The sequence below is a fragment of the Sinohyriopsis cumingii genome, chromosome 12 (assembly GCF_028554795.1).
Source record: "Sinohyriopsis cumingii isolate HCF-2022 chromosome 12, ASM2855479v2, whole genome shotgun sequence".
Lineage (NCBI taxonomy): Eukaryota > Metazoa > Mollusca > Bivalvia > Unionida > Unionidae > Sinohyriopsis > Sinohyriopsis cumingii.
In genome coordinates, this window is record NC_142972.1 from 66,153,590 (window position 1) to 66,170,112 (window position 16,523).

Genomic DNA, 16,523 nt, shown 5'->3' on the forward strand with positions numbered 1-16,523 from the left:
AAAACCAGTAGTCCTGTGCTCATCAAAACTTTGATTTTGCATTCATTGTGAAGAGGCCATACTTTCAAACAAGGACACTTATAAATGGGTGACTCTTTTGAGTAGGAATTTTCAAAAGTTTCCAATGTAGTGGTATAGTCCTACAATATAGAATGAAACTTGCCTTAAATGGTACCTTATAATAAATGATCATAATAAGGGCAATCTTTCCAGAAAGGACACTTTTCTAAAAGCCCTGTATACAGAAGGCTTATGGAAGATACATGTATAGATCTCCATGAAACTTTGTTAATATTATGGTCATCATCTGAAGATGTGCTTATCCCCAGATAAACTTTTCCCCCACAACTGTTAAAATTATTGCTCTCTTTTGTTATGTGGCCTAGTGGGTGTATGACATAATCTCATAGTGCAACTAGTTCTGCAAGGTTCTGAAGAATTTCCATAAAACTTGGTAAATATTATGGTCATCACCTAAAGATGTGCATATTGAAAATTGTTATAAGACTTATTTATCTTTAAATTTGTAGCTGAATTCTCAGTATGACAGAATCTTGTGAACACTGGCTTAAATCATCATATATTCCGAATTGATTGATATTAAACTTGGTAAATGCTGTTGTAGTCATCATTTTCCTAATACCTATAGGACTTGCTGCCCTCTGTGTGTGTGTGTTCTAACAGCATCAGCACAATAATGGCAATATAGTACTCCTTAAAAATTAAGTTCTAAAAATATATATTTCTTTACAAATTGTGAAACCCCAATAGCTTTACTTACAGTAGAGGCTAACATTCTAAGTGGATTTTAAATCTTAACTTTTATTATGCTGCATGATGCTTAATGTTTACAGTCATTGCTGGAATTGACTAAAAGCATGGTAAAAATGAGCCATATAATCTGTGATTGCATTCTGGTTGTTTGAGTAATTTCCCTTTAATTCTGGGTCCTGAATTTGGTGTATGGATGAACCATGTGAATAAAGCTAGTTCTGCAGTTTATGATGCATAACTCAAACTTGTTACACATTATAATCATCACTGAAGATGCACATACAATTGGCCTCCCCCCTTTATATGGTAACCCCTTCAGCAGCAGGAAAGTGGCCTTATGGGAGGGGGCTTAATCAGATGTGAGTTATGATTACATGTAAAGTCAGAAAGGCATTTGAATATCATGTGCATGTTTTGTGAATCGGTGTGATGAAACTTTTATTAATGTTATTTATAATAATAATAATAAAAAATGATCACTCACGGTGCAAAATCATTTCAAAACCTTGTCAATAATGCCAGTTTGAGCTAAACAATATTGTACTTCTTTACTGTTAGCTTTGTGTTCTTGACATATATTGGTGGCAAAAATAGCCAGTAATTAGTAAAGTAACAAAACCTGACATTCCAGGAACTAGTTATGAAATTAATCAACAATTGATTCATCTGTACTTTTTCCGTATCACTCTTGTCTGATGCATGATGGTAAAGGTGTACTATGGTATTTCTAAACTGATTCAGTTTCAGGTGCCTTACTCTAAAACATAACTTTGAAACCAGGAAACAGAAGACCTGAATATATACACATGCACCATGTGAAGGAGTAATATATACATGATATACATAATAACATGGTAGAGATAGGGGAAATCTTTTTGCTAAATAACTTTTGATTTTTTTTAGGTTATGTTATCAGTACAGTGTACCAATTGTTAAGTACTTTTCTTGATGTCCAGGTTGCAGCAGAAAATAAGTTTGGGCAGTCACTGTTTGAACGCTTCTACAACCACTTTAAGTACACCCCCAGCAACCCAGTGATGATGCTGAACACCCAATACAGGATGGATCTGGAAATCTGCAGCTTTCCTAACTCCTACATCTATGAGAAGAAGATACAGACAGACCCATCTGTTCGCAATAGGAGTCAACGGCTTGATTTGGAGCCTTACTTGTTGTTTGATGTTTCTGATGGGCATGAGTTGCAGTCTCAAAGTGGGTAAGCAGGAAGTAAACCTCTGATAAATTATCAGAATCTGATTGGTTATGAGATAAGTTTCTTTAAGGGATTTGAATGTTATAGAAGTTGACATGTGCAGTAAAAGCTTATAGCAGAGTTATAATACAAATTCATATATAACATAATCGAGATGTGCCTTCCAGAATTTACAATAATTTCACCAATTTATTGAAGTAATACAAAGTTTTTGTGCTAAAATGTGTGATAGTTTGATGTAATAATTTGATAAGATTTTGTTGTATTCTTGTAAGAATCAATATTTTATCACTGCAGCTTTCTGTACTTGAATAATGATATTGCAAGTTTCTTTTTGTGAAAGGGGCTGCCTGGAACTGTTTGAAAACTGCAGAACATTTGGACTCTGATTTTTCCTACTTTAGGTCTCTGAGTAATCTAATTGAGGCAGAGTTCACAGTGGAGCTGTGCAAGTTTGTCTTGCAGACTCAGAAAATGCGGCCATGTGACATAGGAATCATCGCTCCATATCAGAATCAGAAGAAGCTGCTCCAAAATCTCCTTGGGAGAAGGTAACAATTTCTAAAGAGATTCTCACCTAGCTGTTCTCTCCTTTAAAGTAGACACACTGTTTGTGTCAGATACTTAACGTCACAAAAAGAAATATATTTAAGTTTCAGTTTGTCTTCCAGTCTGTGGGTTATTTAGTACCACATTGTAAATTATATTTTTAAATGGTTGAATGTTCAGCTTGTATCACTGGATCATATTAGACTTTTAGATTCACCAATACCAAGGCAAAATGGAAAGGTTAGATAGAAGCCATTAAGTAATCAACCACTAGACACATGCACATCGTGATTACATTTTGCAGAACTGAAACATCTGTGACAAAATGGTTATGTAGTGTATCCCAACCATAGATAAATTCAGGTACTATTTCCATGCATGTTGGGTTGCATATAGCTTTCTTATTTCAGCATCTTTCCTGACTTGTTTTTATTTGTCTGCCATGTGTTGGATCATATTATATTATGATGTCCACCTATCCCATTGTTACCAAATTTGTTTCTGAATGACAACTCACATTGTTCATAATTGCCTGACATTGTGATTTAATTGCCTGACATTGTGATTGGCTTGGGACGAGGAAGAAGTCTATTGATTTTGTTTCAAATGGTCAAAGGTCAATATCACTGTGACTGACAGAAGAAAATGGTTTCTGTCCAAAAATTTCAGTTCTCAACAAGATATCTTCACCATTATTGCTTGTTGGGTAAGTAAGAAAGAATCCTAGTCATATTGAGATAATAGGGTCCAAGACACACACTTCAAGAAGAATTTTTTTTTTTTTTTGCACAATAGCTTTAGTTCTTGGACCACATGTCATGACCAGAGTTATGGAGGGCTTGCACTTTAGGCATGGAATAGACATGTTGATTGAAATAAGCCTGTTGGTTTGAGTGCCCAAAAGTCAAAGGTCAGGGTCATTGTGGCTCAGAGAAAAATGTATTTTGCTGGATAACCTTTATTCTAAAGCAAATACCATGACCCAAACCTTCTGCATTATTTGCACTGAAGAATAATTAAATAAACTTACATTTTCCTTGGTATGTCACATATGCACACACACACACACACACACACACATATACATACATACATACATATATATATATATATATATATATATATATATATATATATATATATATATATATATATATATATATATATATATATATATATATATATATATATATATATATGATCATTTTTCTGTATGCTTCTTAATCAGAGTGCTAGACACTGTTTTCACCAAAACATTATATAACCCATTTTGCACAAAAATATGTGATCCCACATGCTTACCTGACAGATAATCAAAAGAGTGCATTTTAGAGAATAAATTGGCACTGTGGCATGTTGCATGCACTTACCAGTCAGTGATGGATTGTCCAGTTTGTCGGTTGTTGTGTCCATTTATCTGTCCACACTTCAATTTCATTTCACATGACAGAGTTTGAACATAACAAATTATGAGGAAATTAACAACTGGATTGTCTCTGAACCTATACTGTTTTTCCATTTAAGAAATGTCAGTTATTTATTTTATTCATATTTATTCTTTTTATTGTATCATTGTTGTATAAAATTATGTTTACTGACCTCAGCTATTATATTTCCATGGAAGTTGTATTATCATAAATTTAATTAGAGGACCTTTTCTGGTTGCAATACAAATACATTAATCTTTATATAATAATGTTTATTCTGACTCGACAGCAATATTAGAGATGTTGAGGTTGGAACAGTAGATGGGTTCCAGGGAAGAGAAAAATGTGTCATCATTATGTCCTGTGTTCGAGCTAAAAACCCTACAGGGACCATTGGGTAGGCATTTTCTATTGTAACCTCTTTTGCGCAGCCATAAATGTGGAATCATATCAAGTTTTACTCATGTCTGACCAGCTGTATGTCTATTTGTCTGCTGTCTTTATGTCATCTACTGGTATAACTGGTTATATTTTGCATTTATGACACCGCACTGGAGCTCTCCTCCAGAAACGCAATTCTAGTGTCATCTATTTTTAGATTAAAAATATTGTAGGGACACTGGTTAATTTTGTATTAGCAATGAATCTTATCAGTTCATAGTCCTTGTAGTGTTACTAGTCTAAGGTCTTAAACTAAGTAACGGAAAAGAGAGAAAATCAACAAGTTTTGTAAAATACAACAAAGAATTAATTCCCTTGAATACAAAGTGAAACTTTTAAAAGAACTTTGAATTAAATTCCAAATAGTCATAAAAGTCTCAAGTCCAAATGTACAAAGTTCCAACTGAATTTCAGTAATATTCAATGTACGTTCCAATATTGAATGGGGTGATGTGCCAGTAGTCTTGAAAGTGGTAATGTACCAATGACCTGAATTTTGATGATGTGCTAACAGTCTTTTGATGTATCACAATAATATAATCCAAAAATGTTCTCTGAAATCACTATAATCCTAAATTAATGTTCCAGTCCAAGAATTATAGATGAGCACTTTGAATTTCCAGTGAATAACAATGTGAATAAATAATGCCTTCTAAATGAAATATTGAACACATCAATAAGACTGATTCAGCCACAGATGTTAAATACAAGAATGAGTAATTTCTCAAATATAAAAGATAATATAAAACCTAAGACATTAAAATTTAACCAGGGTAAGGGTCACAAGTTCAATTCTAGAAAATTCCAAGACATCAAGATAAAATCTTTTTGTAAAATTGTAACAAAGAATGTGGTAAACATCAGGTAGACCAGTTTTTTTATGGGGAATTCCAATGACCTGGACTCAAACCTAAACGAACATGTTTACCTCTATTGATAATGATCATAATATTTAATCCACACTCATAGAGAAATATTAACTTTGTATTATTTGTTTACAAAATAAAAGTTACTGGTCAGGTACACAATGAACTTGATTCTGGACAAGGTCAGGTCCAAGCCACAATTATACAGAACATACAGTCATGGAGAAAAACCAAACACAACAAAAAATACAAATTAAATATGCATACCAATAAGTAGATTTTATCGATTTAGTTGTACTTCTTACAGTTCCAGCTGTGATAACCTGATATAGACTCTCCATAGTGGTAGGTTTAAAACAAATTTTGAAAAATATATTTTTGAAACATTTTGTACGATAAGATAGTATTCATTAGATTGTGTTTGATATATTATTAATCCAGCAAATATTATGTAAACACCAAAATGTGTGGAAGTGTTATTGTTGTCTCTGTCTGTCAATCCAGTTCTCCATCTATCCATCTTTTTCATCCCATCCATCATTATATTTTGTATTTTGGTCAGTTTCTTTTGTAATATTGCCCTAGTGTGATTAAGTTTATATGTGTCTTGGAGAGTACAACATCTTGTCACATGTATATCACTGTTGTGTTTTAGAGACTTTTGCTTCAGTTCTGCATTTAGGTCAGTTTCTTGGGGATTGTTAACCCTGAAGTTGCATAACTTGGTATGTGGATGTGTTTTTGTGAGTACAACACCATCTTACCAAAAGTAACTCACTGTGACCTAAATTCATTGCTTCAGTGACTTTGTTTACACCTTGCAGTTAGGTCAGATTCTCGCCATTGCTTGCCCCAGTGTGTTACACCTTTGTGTGCAAAAACATCATGGTGACCACAGTAATTCTTGCCAAAAGTGGGTCACTTCAACCTAAATTTCAGTTGTAAGTAACTTTTATGAGGGCTTTTGTTAAGGTCAGTTTGTCCAGCAATATTTTCCACAGATGCAGCGACTTTGTGTCAGAAAATGTGTCTTGGTGAGTAAAGAACCACAACTTGAAAGTTGGCCACTGTGACTTAAGTCCAGGCTTCAGTAACTTTATTTTTTTTAAGTGTAGGGTCTCATGGACATTTGAATGCATGATCGTACAAAAAAATGAGAGTTAAAGCTCATTCTTGCTTTTTTGAACATGTATCTAGTTAATTTTGAATGAAGTAAAACAATGTTTTACTTTTAGTCCATTAAAAATTGTTTATTAAATGAAAATGAACCTGTCATGTTAATTTTTCAAGAATATCCATTTTAGAGGTAATTTTTTGATATATTGTGAAAGTTGTCAAAGTTTATGTTTGAACCAGTTGATGGATGTGAAGATTATTGTTTGCTTTTATATTCCAGGTTTAAATGGTCATTTGAAAGATTATGTTGCTGGAGCCTATCCAAATTTTCTGTTTCAGCAGTTTGAACTGTGAATTTATTTTTATTTTTTACTTGGAAACTTAAAATATAAAGTCTGTTTATGTGAAGATTATTTTCTTCTTCAAAGTCATTTTACAGATATAATTCCTATATTCATAATAAACATGAATATATTTGCACTGTTTTACCACAAAGCTAAATTTGTCAACATGTGGATAGTTCATGCATATTCTTTAGACTAGAAATTCAGAAAATTGCATATTTTGTTTTATGGTTCTCGAAATATGCATTTTGTAAAAACTAAACTACATAAAATGAATATTTTTCATATAAATTAGTCAGTATGCAGAGTGAGATTTTCTGTATCCTACTTTTTTGAATTTTTCAGATTTGTGGGCAGTAGACAGAGAATGAATGTGGCCCTGACTAGAGCCAAGTATGCTTGCTACATTGTTGGGCATGTAGAATCACTTCAGGTAGGCATTTTGTGTTGCCCATGTTGTTTGACATACTTTCTTTATATTAAAAATAACTTTGATCCAAAAATTTGTGTTGAAATATGTCCATCCTTATCAAAACATCAGAGTTTTAATGGTTGCCTTGTAGCGCACCTTCTAGCTCAGATGGAATTTTTTAAAGCAGATCCCTTTTTCTGTATTTGTTACCACACTTTATTGTTGGTAATATTGTGATGCACCCACCTGTCTGTGACTATCTTTTCTTTGATTGCTGGCTGGAAATTGACTCAACTTGATGGCTAGCTTGTCCACATGGTATCTGTGGAAGATGAATATTGTATTTTATTCTATCCAAGAGACCTGAGATGTTGCCAGGCCTTAGGATTGCAGATTTCACACAACAATGATAGCTTGTCATGCAACTTATAGAAACCTATGAGGGAAAAGTTACATTTTCATTTCTGTCTGTTTTGTTTCTTAGCAGTATCTGATTTCCAGCTTGATTTCCCATTTTTGTCCTCCATTACCACAGCTATTGACTCACATGGTGACTCTTCTTATCCAACCACACTAGTGAATCTCAGCATCATAATGAACAGAAAATGAGATAAAAAAGAAAAGGAAATAACTCATAAATTTTCACCATCCAAGAAAATTAAATATGATAAAATAATATAGGCATGATTGGGAGAAGCAATTTGCTTTCATTCATCCATCAGTTTGAATGGCCTATATTGCGTCCTGATTTTGAATTTTGATTTGAGGGCAAACACCTGATTTTGTTTTCTTCAATGCTGTCTTGTCTAATCATTTACATTTTACCATTCATGGTTGCCTCTGGTTTGCTACTTTGAAAAACAAAAAGTACAGCAAAATACATGCATATATGTATGAGAATCTCACACACCATAAGTTTGTTGCCATGCCTTATTTTGTGAGGAGCATTATACCATCTTTAGCATCTGTCCTTTTGACATTTCACCAGCAGCAGCTGGGTGTATCTGCATTGAAATCTGTTTTGGATGAATTCTCTGCTGCTACCCAGTGGCCAAGTGGTCAAAAGCGCTCTCCATTACGGATCACTGCCATCTCACCTCTGTCTGCATGGGTTTGAGTCTCGGATTTGGCTAATGTGGGTATGTGAGAAAGCTTGCCAGTAGCTTCTCATGGGTCGGTGGTTCTTTCCTTAGTTTTCCCAGGTTCTTCCTCCACCATTAATACTGATCGCCGTGTATAGCATATCGTGTGCTGAAAAATGGCGTTAAACCCTGCAACAACAACAAAAACAACAACAACTGCTACCCAGTGAGCTTATGAAAGGAAAAGCCATTATCACACTGTTTTAAATGAACTTAGGATGGACTCTGCAGGTCAGTGTCATTCTATAAAGGATGTTATGCTTGGAACAAAAAGAAAAGTGAAAGCAAAAAGGACAAGAAGGAAGCATGCAAAGAAATTAATCGGGCCATGAAAGACCTTTATGATGAGATTGTTGCTCAGATAAAAAGAAAATTTTGAGTGGAACCTTCAACACTAACCCCAAGTTTTGCTGCTTTGGGGCTAAACAGTATGCTATTTCAAGAAGCAGCTGCCAGTTACGGCCTAACTGAAATGGATACTCTCGAATAACATTTTGTAGAGGACCTGAAAACCTGTAACCATTAAAACTGTCATTGATGGTGCAGCAGAAGTGACTGAATTAAAAATATGATCCTAAAGTAGAAATATCCTAGGGACAACATGATTGAGTTGAGAAAAAAATTATGTTTGAATATCATGAAGACCAGTTCCCTTATTTTTTTTAATTGGGCAAAATTGCAGTGGTTCTCCCATTACAAACAGCAGATGGTGAGAGGGAATTGAGTTCACAAAACAGAATTCATACAACTCTGAGCAACAGGTTAACATCAGAAACAGTGAACAAACTGATGACTATTTAGCTAAAAGGGGGTCATATAGACAATTTCCCATATTTAGTGGCTTTCAAGAAGTATAGTGATAAGAAGCAGAAACTAATACTAATCAGCTGAATAGACTAAATTAGGTATGCAGATATCTTATATATTTATTGTCAGATAGGTGATATAAAGTCATTACATGCTTGTCTTAAGTTAGGTATTCATATACCATATACTAATGTCACCCATCAGCCACCATGCGGCACTGTCCCTCCCTCATAGAGGTAGTTCTGGGTGGCCTACCCTTGTTGAGAAAATTCCAGGCAGCATCTCTGGGGGAGGCTGTGATGGTGAGATGTACAAAACCTGAATGAAAATTTTAAAGGGATTAAGATAAAGATTGTTTGAATTAAATTTTCTCAAAATGTAACTGTACCAACTGATGCAGGAACCACATAATCATTGATTTGTGGAGTATTGATAACTGCTTCATTGTTTGTGAAGAGAAGAAGTTATGTAGTACTGATTAGTGGCTCAAACAAAGAAGTTTACATATCATCATGGTATGAAGTCTTAATGTTTTCTTTTGATTGTAGCAATAGACACAAAACTGTGTCTAAATGCAGACCTGGAACACTAACACTTGACTCTTGGATCCAGTAGAAATTGACTAAACAGGAGACATGGAGCTAGATAGATACCATGGATTTAAAACTTTCTGAAGATGTTGGCTTGATAAACATGTGTCTTTTATACTTTTATTAGAAGCTTTTGTGATTTGACCAGTGTCTCTTTAGTGAGGTAGCATCTTTAATCTGAAAAATATTAAGGCTTGAAATCATTTACCATGATCTTATTTTCCAAAGGAGGAATATATATTTGGAGGAAAAATTGTGCAGAGTTACTCTTGCAGATAAACTAACAAGGGCATCAGATTGGCATCAGGAATATTTTATAAACAAATTTGTGAAAATTAAGATTGTAACATTTTTCTTTTATTTGTACATTTAAGTGGCTGTAAATAATTTACTAATTACTGCTAAATGGATGTAAAAAATTGCTAATTACTATTACATAATTTCCTTTGTGATAAACTCAAGTTACTAGCATGATAAATGTGTCAAACACATTGGTGGTAGGCTTGTTAATAGAAAAGCATATCTTCTGTAATTTTTCGTCAAATGTTTGAGAAGACATGGAGTGGGATTATTGACAAGAATGTGCTTGTCATTGGAGATATAGGTATATTCTTATTTCTTGCAGACAAATGAAGAGTGGAGGGCTTTGATAAATGATGCCAAGGAGAGACAGCGTATTATTCCAGTCAAGTCATACCATGATGCAGAAATCACGCTCCAGTGCTGTCGAAAAAGCAAGACCAGAATGAAAAGTGACATTTCTTGAACAGCTTTCACCAATCCATATATAATCCCCTTTTTTATCCCTCTGTCTATCTACCCATTAAAACGTCTGATAATCAGCATAGATTGGCAACCTGTACACATAATTAAATGCTACTAGTTGGTGACTTGCTTATTCCATGTAGATGTACTATTGAAAAGTTTTGTCTTTTTAGATCTAATTTTGATACAGGTATTGCCCTTGTTCTGTCATTATTACATCATAGACTAATGAGAACCTTGTAACCACAATAAAACAAAAAACATGCAAGATATTCTGAAGCAGTCTGGAATGTACCTAGACTCACCTTTGATTTAGTCTTGTCAACTCAACTTCATTTTGGGTGAATTGCTTGTCACATGTAGGTGCGTTTAAAGTTTTGTCTTTCAGGTTCAGTTTTAATGAAGTTTTTGCCTGCTTTTTTATCAGTATTAAATCTCCACTACAGGCTGTCCATGTAGCCAGTGCTGTTCTGAAACCATTCAACATTATATGATGCAGTTAGGTGTGTACCTTATCTCATAGTCCTAGGTGTGTCTTTTAGGGTTTGTCTTGTCAACTCCATTTTGGAAGGAGTAATGACCCTTAACAGTGACTTCATATATTGGCAAATGTTGCTGCATGTAAGTGGCTTAGCTTGAGAAAAATGTTTTATGCAATTTGTTATTGACTTTCTGTCTTATAGACTTATGTGTTCTCTAGACAGGATTAGTCTCTTGTAGAAAGGTTTTATAACCACTTATTTATCTCCTCCTGACTTTGGTTTCTGCAGAATGTGTTGGATTTTATCCAGATTTGGCACATGGGTAAAGATTGATGTGACCTTTAGTGAGTGTCATTTTCAGCATGCCATGACATCGTCTATAGGAGTTATTGTTCTAGGTTTCATCTTCCGGCTTTGGTTTCCACAGCATAAGTTTATGAAACTTGGTTTTATTTCAATCATATTTGGCATGCAGCTTTATTTTCATAAGGTCTTGAATGAGTGTAATATCAAGTGTTCCCAATTTTCTTTTGAAAAAGCTGTGGTCCATAATTGCCCATGCATTCTGCAGCTTAACTTGATTTAGGAATATTGCTTTTCAGCCAGAGTTATTGTACACCTTTATATTGCTGAGACATTTAATGAGTTGGATGCCAGCATTCCACATCATTGTTTAGATTGTTATATTTCAAGATTGCCCATTCCCAAATTTGTGTTTTCTAACTCAAGTTGTTCTTAAGACCTCACTGAGAGAGTGAGTTCCTTATTGATGCACCCAACTATTAGCTCTAGTTTTCCCTGTTCCCCATCCAGTGCAGCTAAAGTAGAATTCAGTCTCTTCTTACATGTCTGTTGGGTAATTTGGAAGATGTCAGATTTGTTAGTTTTATGTTAATGAAATCTATGCATATTTTCAGAAGAAGGATAATTTTGAAATTCTCACGTCTTTAGCTTCCTTCCAGGTAAAGTAATTATAGGCAAAGTAATTACAAAATTAATTTCTTGAGTATATAGTATTTTTTGTATGATCAGATTTGGTGCTAATGAGTTTTGGGACATAGTTCCAAATAGAAATATGGATGTTTTAATTTTAAAACATTGTTTGTAATAACACTTAATAGATTCATTTTGATATCTTTGTTGGATAATATTTCATATCATAATGCTTCTTGTTCGTGCTTAGTGAGACATTTGAGGGTGTGAATGTACCTGTATGAGTACCTACGGGTATTTAGAATTGCTTGTTCATCATGACGTTAAATGCAAGTATAAAACAAAGAAATATAATTCCTGGATCTGAGAAGGAAGATGATAACTCAAAATCAGAGATGCTGCCAGGGTGTGCAAGTGCGTAAATCATGCAAAGTTTGAATTCATGCACATGGAGACCAGTGATGCATTAAAACTTGTTTTGTTTGTTTAAAGTCACGCATAAAATAATAGACTCTGTATAGTGTATAATTTTCATTTAACTGTGGAATCTTAAAGTGTTTGTTGCAACATGAATTGTGCTTGCTAGTAGAAGACATGCAATGCTTGTCATGACATCTTTTTACATCTCAGACTTCTATGGCTTGACACGAATGGTTGTTAAACTTAATTTGATTATTCCATTGGAGCTTAGAAAACCATTCTGTCATTGTTTGAATATTACATCAAGGAAGTTTAAAACATGGCCACCTAGAAAACACCAAATGGCCGATTTCCATCACTCTTAAGATTATTTCTATTGGCAAATACTGAATCATGAAAAGTAAACACCACATACATGCAGATTTCAGTGTTTCATTTTTGTGTAAAGGAGGTGTGTTTACATACTAGTTTTCATTTTTCTTGGGCAAATAGACTGTTGATAGTAATACTGACGATGATATTGAGAGTTTTGAAGCATATTAGTTATTGTAGCTGAGAAAATATCAATGAAGATTCCAGTGGGTGATTTTGAACCTGAAAATGATGTGTCCTCCGTACATGCTGGGTGAATAACAGATTGTATACTAGTCAATCCCTATTTCAGCGATATTTTGAAATTAGGAAAAGGGAGAATGCCAAGCCTAATTAAAATACAGACACTTTAAAATTTGAGTGCAATTTTTTTTTCTTTTTCTCAAACAGTTTAGCCCAGCTTGATCTTCTTTGTATGCCCAATAAGGGTTAAGATAAATTGAATAAATAGGAATTTGAAATGAAATTTGAAAACAAAGATATTTATTTGATCAAAATGCCTCTGTCTGAACAAGCAGACTATGACATTGATGGAATTAAAACACTAATATAATATTATGGAACTGCTAAGAAATGTTGCATGCTAGTGAAGTGCTGATTCTAGAAAGTGAAATTGTTTCAGAGCTTATGTTAACTAAAAAATATTTATTGGGACCAGAGATATCCAAGAGACATTATCTCAGAGCTGTTGAAATTTACATAACAACCATTCTATGCTTATTCCTCTTAAGACAACAGACTGAAAGGGTGTTCTCTGCACAGATCCATATTCATACACAAATAAAGAGCAGATTAAGCTCAGAAACAGTTAATAGATAAATTCTTATACAACTATAGGGGACATCTTTTAAAGACTTTTATAACAATGATGCTTTCACAGAGTGGAGCTTGAAGAAAGACATATTGAAGTGTTAGGTAAATACTGAATTATGGCTGTTTCCTCCTTTCCTCTTTTTTTCTACTACCCTTTATTCTGGTGGCAATTGGGGAGCTCACCCTTTAGATACATCTCTGGCAGCTAAATGTGTATTAGATGTAGTTTTACAGTTTAGCTGTTGTGTGGCATGAGGAAGAATTTATGAATCAGGCCTTAAAAAAGATTCATGATGGTTAATGTTACAGTTATAATCACATCATTTTATCCGTATATGCATTTTTGTATCCTCCACGTGTGTGTTCATTTGTCAGTAACTCATCCTAAACAAGTAGGTGTCAGTGGGTAGTTTGCTTGTTGATTTGATGTTGATATGTGTGAAGGTTATTAAGTTTCCTTTCTTTCCTGGGGGCCCTCTGAGATGAACAAAAGGTCTCATTTCTTTGTCTCTCAGGTATTAAAATATTATTATTATTATTATTGTTATTATTATTATTATTCATAAAAAAGCATTTTAGGTATAATTTTTATAAGAAACTAATACCTTTAACTGCCTTCCCATTATTGTTGGAGTCAGCAGAAGTAGCTCAGTTGACAGATTGCTGAATTCATAATCCAAAGGTTAAGGGTTTGTTGTCCATCCAGGTCAGTCTGGGTTGGCTGCAACAGTGTGTCCTTGGGGAAAAGCACTTCACTTCCATTTCCTTGGCTTGTTATAGCAAGTAATGTGTTTGAAGTGCCTTAAAAACCCAAACAATCAGCCGGCCAACATTACTGATATAGAAAATTTTTATACTTTGGTATCATTCCCATATGTCTTCTAAACTTTATAAAATATCCTTTTTTGGCTTAAGATTCTTCCTGTTTTGTCCACAGTAAAGAGGGACAAGTTGTGATTACCAAAATTTTTAAATTTTTTTACACAACTTTAGCTCTCACTGGAAATTATTTTAATGAGAACCTGGCTTTAGCAAATGAATCAGAAGAGTTTTGGGAATTACCATGTTAACCCTTTTGATTCCAAATCCCCTGTCTAAGAATGTTTTCATTATTTGACTGTTTAAATGATGTGGTATCTTTAGCAAGGACCACTCGAGTCACATGTATAACTATACCCAGGATACTGCTTCAGAAGCATCATGTTTAATTTATGTTAAAGAGTTTTTTCTCCCTTGAGTACTACATTACTATTGATTAGTTTGTTACCTGCATTTTCTTGGAAAATGAATTTTCTCAATTTATATGTTCCATATATACTTGCATATAAGTCAGGTCCAACTACAGACAGATTCTGATCTGCCATTTTACAATGCACTGGTAGATCATGGTCTATCTTGTTTGTTCTGCTGATTTCTTTTAACAAACTACATGGACCTAGATCTGCTGGGTTTGTGCAGTTTGTAGTTGGATCTGACCTCTATACACCTCCCCCTTGTTAACTTACGCAAAGTTGGGTTCCAAACGTACAGACAACAGTGTAAGTGAGGGCACAAGTAACCTCTGAAAGTTTAAGAAGGAGATGCTGTCCTGACTTAAAATTGGCAATTAGAAGAAGGTGGTGTTAAATGGTTTAATAGTTTTATATTCATCCTTGGAATAATTGCCAATAAGATACTTTCTTGGGCAAATACATTACCTGATCATATTTCATTAGGAGAACTTTCTTTGCTACATCTGAATCCAGCCCTCCCGGAAAGACAGAAAATGTCTTTATGTATATATATTAATTAGAGAATGACAAGGGAGGCAACTCTTACAGGCCACTTTCCTTTCCTATCTGCTAGGTAGCTACTGGTATATCCTGTTTAAACCTGCTTTTCATTTGCTGCCTTACTGCTAATATTGTTCTCCAGGCACCCAAGTTAAACTCTTTATATTTATAACTTGAATAATCTACATTTCTTTTTCAGTGGCACAGTAAGTGAAAACATTTTATATAGTACATACAACAATATTGTAAAATCCAGCGAATTTATTAATATTTTTGCAATTTTCATACTTTTAATTATTGTCATGGTTGACAAAGAAATATGCTCATACATGAGGGCTTGCAATCTGTTACCTGTCCATGCACAAAAATATTAAGAAAACAAGCCAGATGTGAGAGTATGCAATTTAACCAATATAGTATGGATGGATGGGCCATACCAATATTGCAAACACAGAGACAATATGGATGGACTGTCTGTAATAACCATGTCACACCTGCTGGCCAGACAACATAGCATATATTTTCTTTGGCATGCCATTCCAACCGCTGACCAGCCAGTCCAGCTGTACAAACAGGGTATGTATGATTACGGTGGTCAGGAATCTTTAAGCTAGGTCCCAACAGCCGGCTATCCAGACAGTCCAATGCATAATTCCATATACTGATTCATTTGGCCCCATTTAAAGCCCATAGGCCTTCTTTCAGAGTTCTGGACATCCACTACAGTGATGGCATTGTTACTGCAGGACACCCACCAAAATTTCCGTAAGTTTGATTTTGAGTTTATGACGTGAACAACCTTACTTCCTCCTCTGTGTGGTGAATGATCAATGAAGTTGAACCTTGTCCTTCTCAAGCGTTAGATCAAACCAGGCATGTAACCCTTAACACGGAGAATCTTGGCTTTTTACTCTCAATCGCATCAAACAATTGTTCACATGATGGAGAAGGCCTCAATCACGATGTTGAAGTTTTACCTTAAAGATGATGTTAAACCAGGTCATACTCCGGTTCAGGATGCCCTTCACATTCGTGAATGACACACTACAAAAAAATCCAGTTAGTTTGAACTGTCATACTTCCATCATTCACAGTTCAGGGGGGTGGAGGGTAATCAGTCTAGAGAAGTCTGACCTTATCCCTTCTCAGCATGAAATACATATTGGTTCCATGAGCCAAGTCTTGAACATAATGTCTCAGTTTGAGAGGAAGCTGACTGACTGACTTGCCTATTCTGCGTTGTCTAGTTCCCATTGCATAAATGGCATAATCAAGGAGAGAACTT

The 16,523-nt window shown here is 34.5% G+C and overlaps 1 protein-coding gene across 1 annotated transcript in view; it reads left to right on the plus strand.

Moving 5' to 3' along the window:
- LOC149786614 (uncharacterized) overlaps positions 1-15,245 on the plus strand; it is a 109,105-nt gene extending 93,860 nt beyond the window's left edge. Inside the window, exons 20-24 of the mRNA XM_089977123.1 lie at positions 1,731-1,990; positions 2,392-2,538; positions 4,253-4,360; positions 7,076-7,163; positions 10,307-15,245. Coding sequence (XP_089833249.1) covers positions 1,731-1,990; positions 2,392-2,538; positions 4,253-4,360; positions 7,076-7,163; positions 10,307-10,447 — 744 coding nt within the window. The 3' untranslated portion in view covers positions 10,448-15,245. The remainder of the gene's footprint in view (positions 1-1,730; positions 1,991-2,391; positions 2,539-4,252; positions 4,361-7,075; positions 7,164-10,306) is intronic.
- The last annotated feature ends 1,278 nt before the right edge of the window (positions 15,246-16,523 follow it).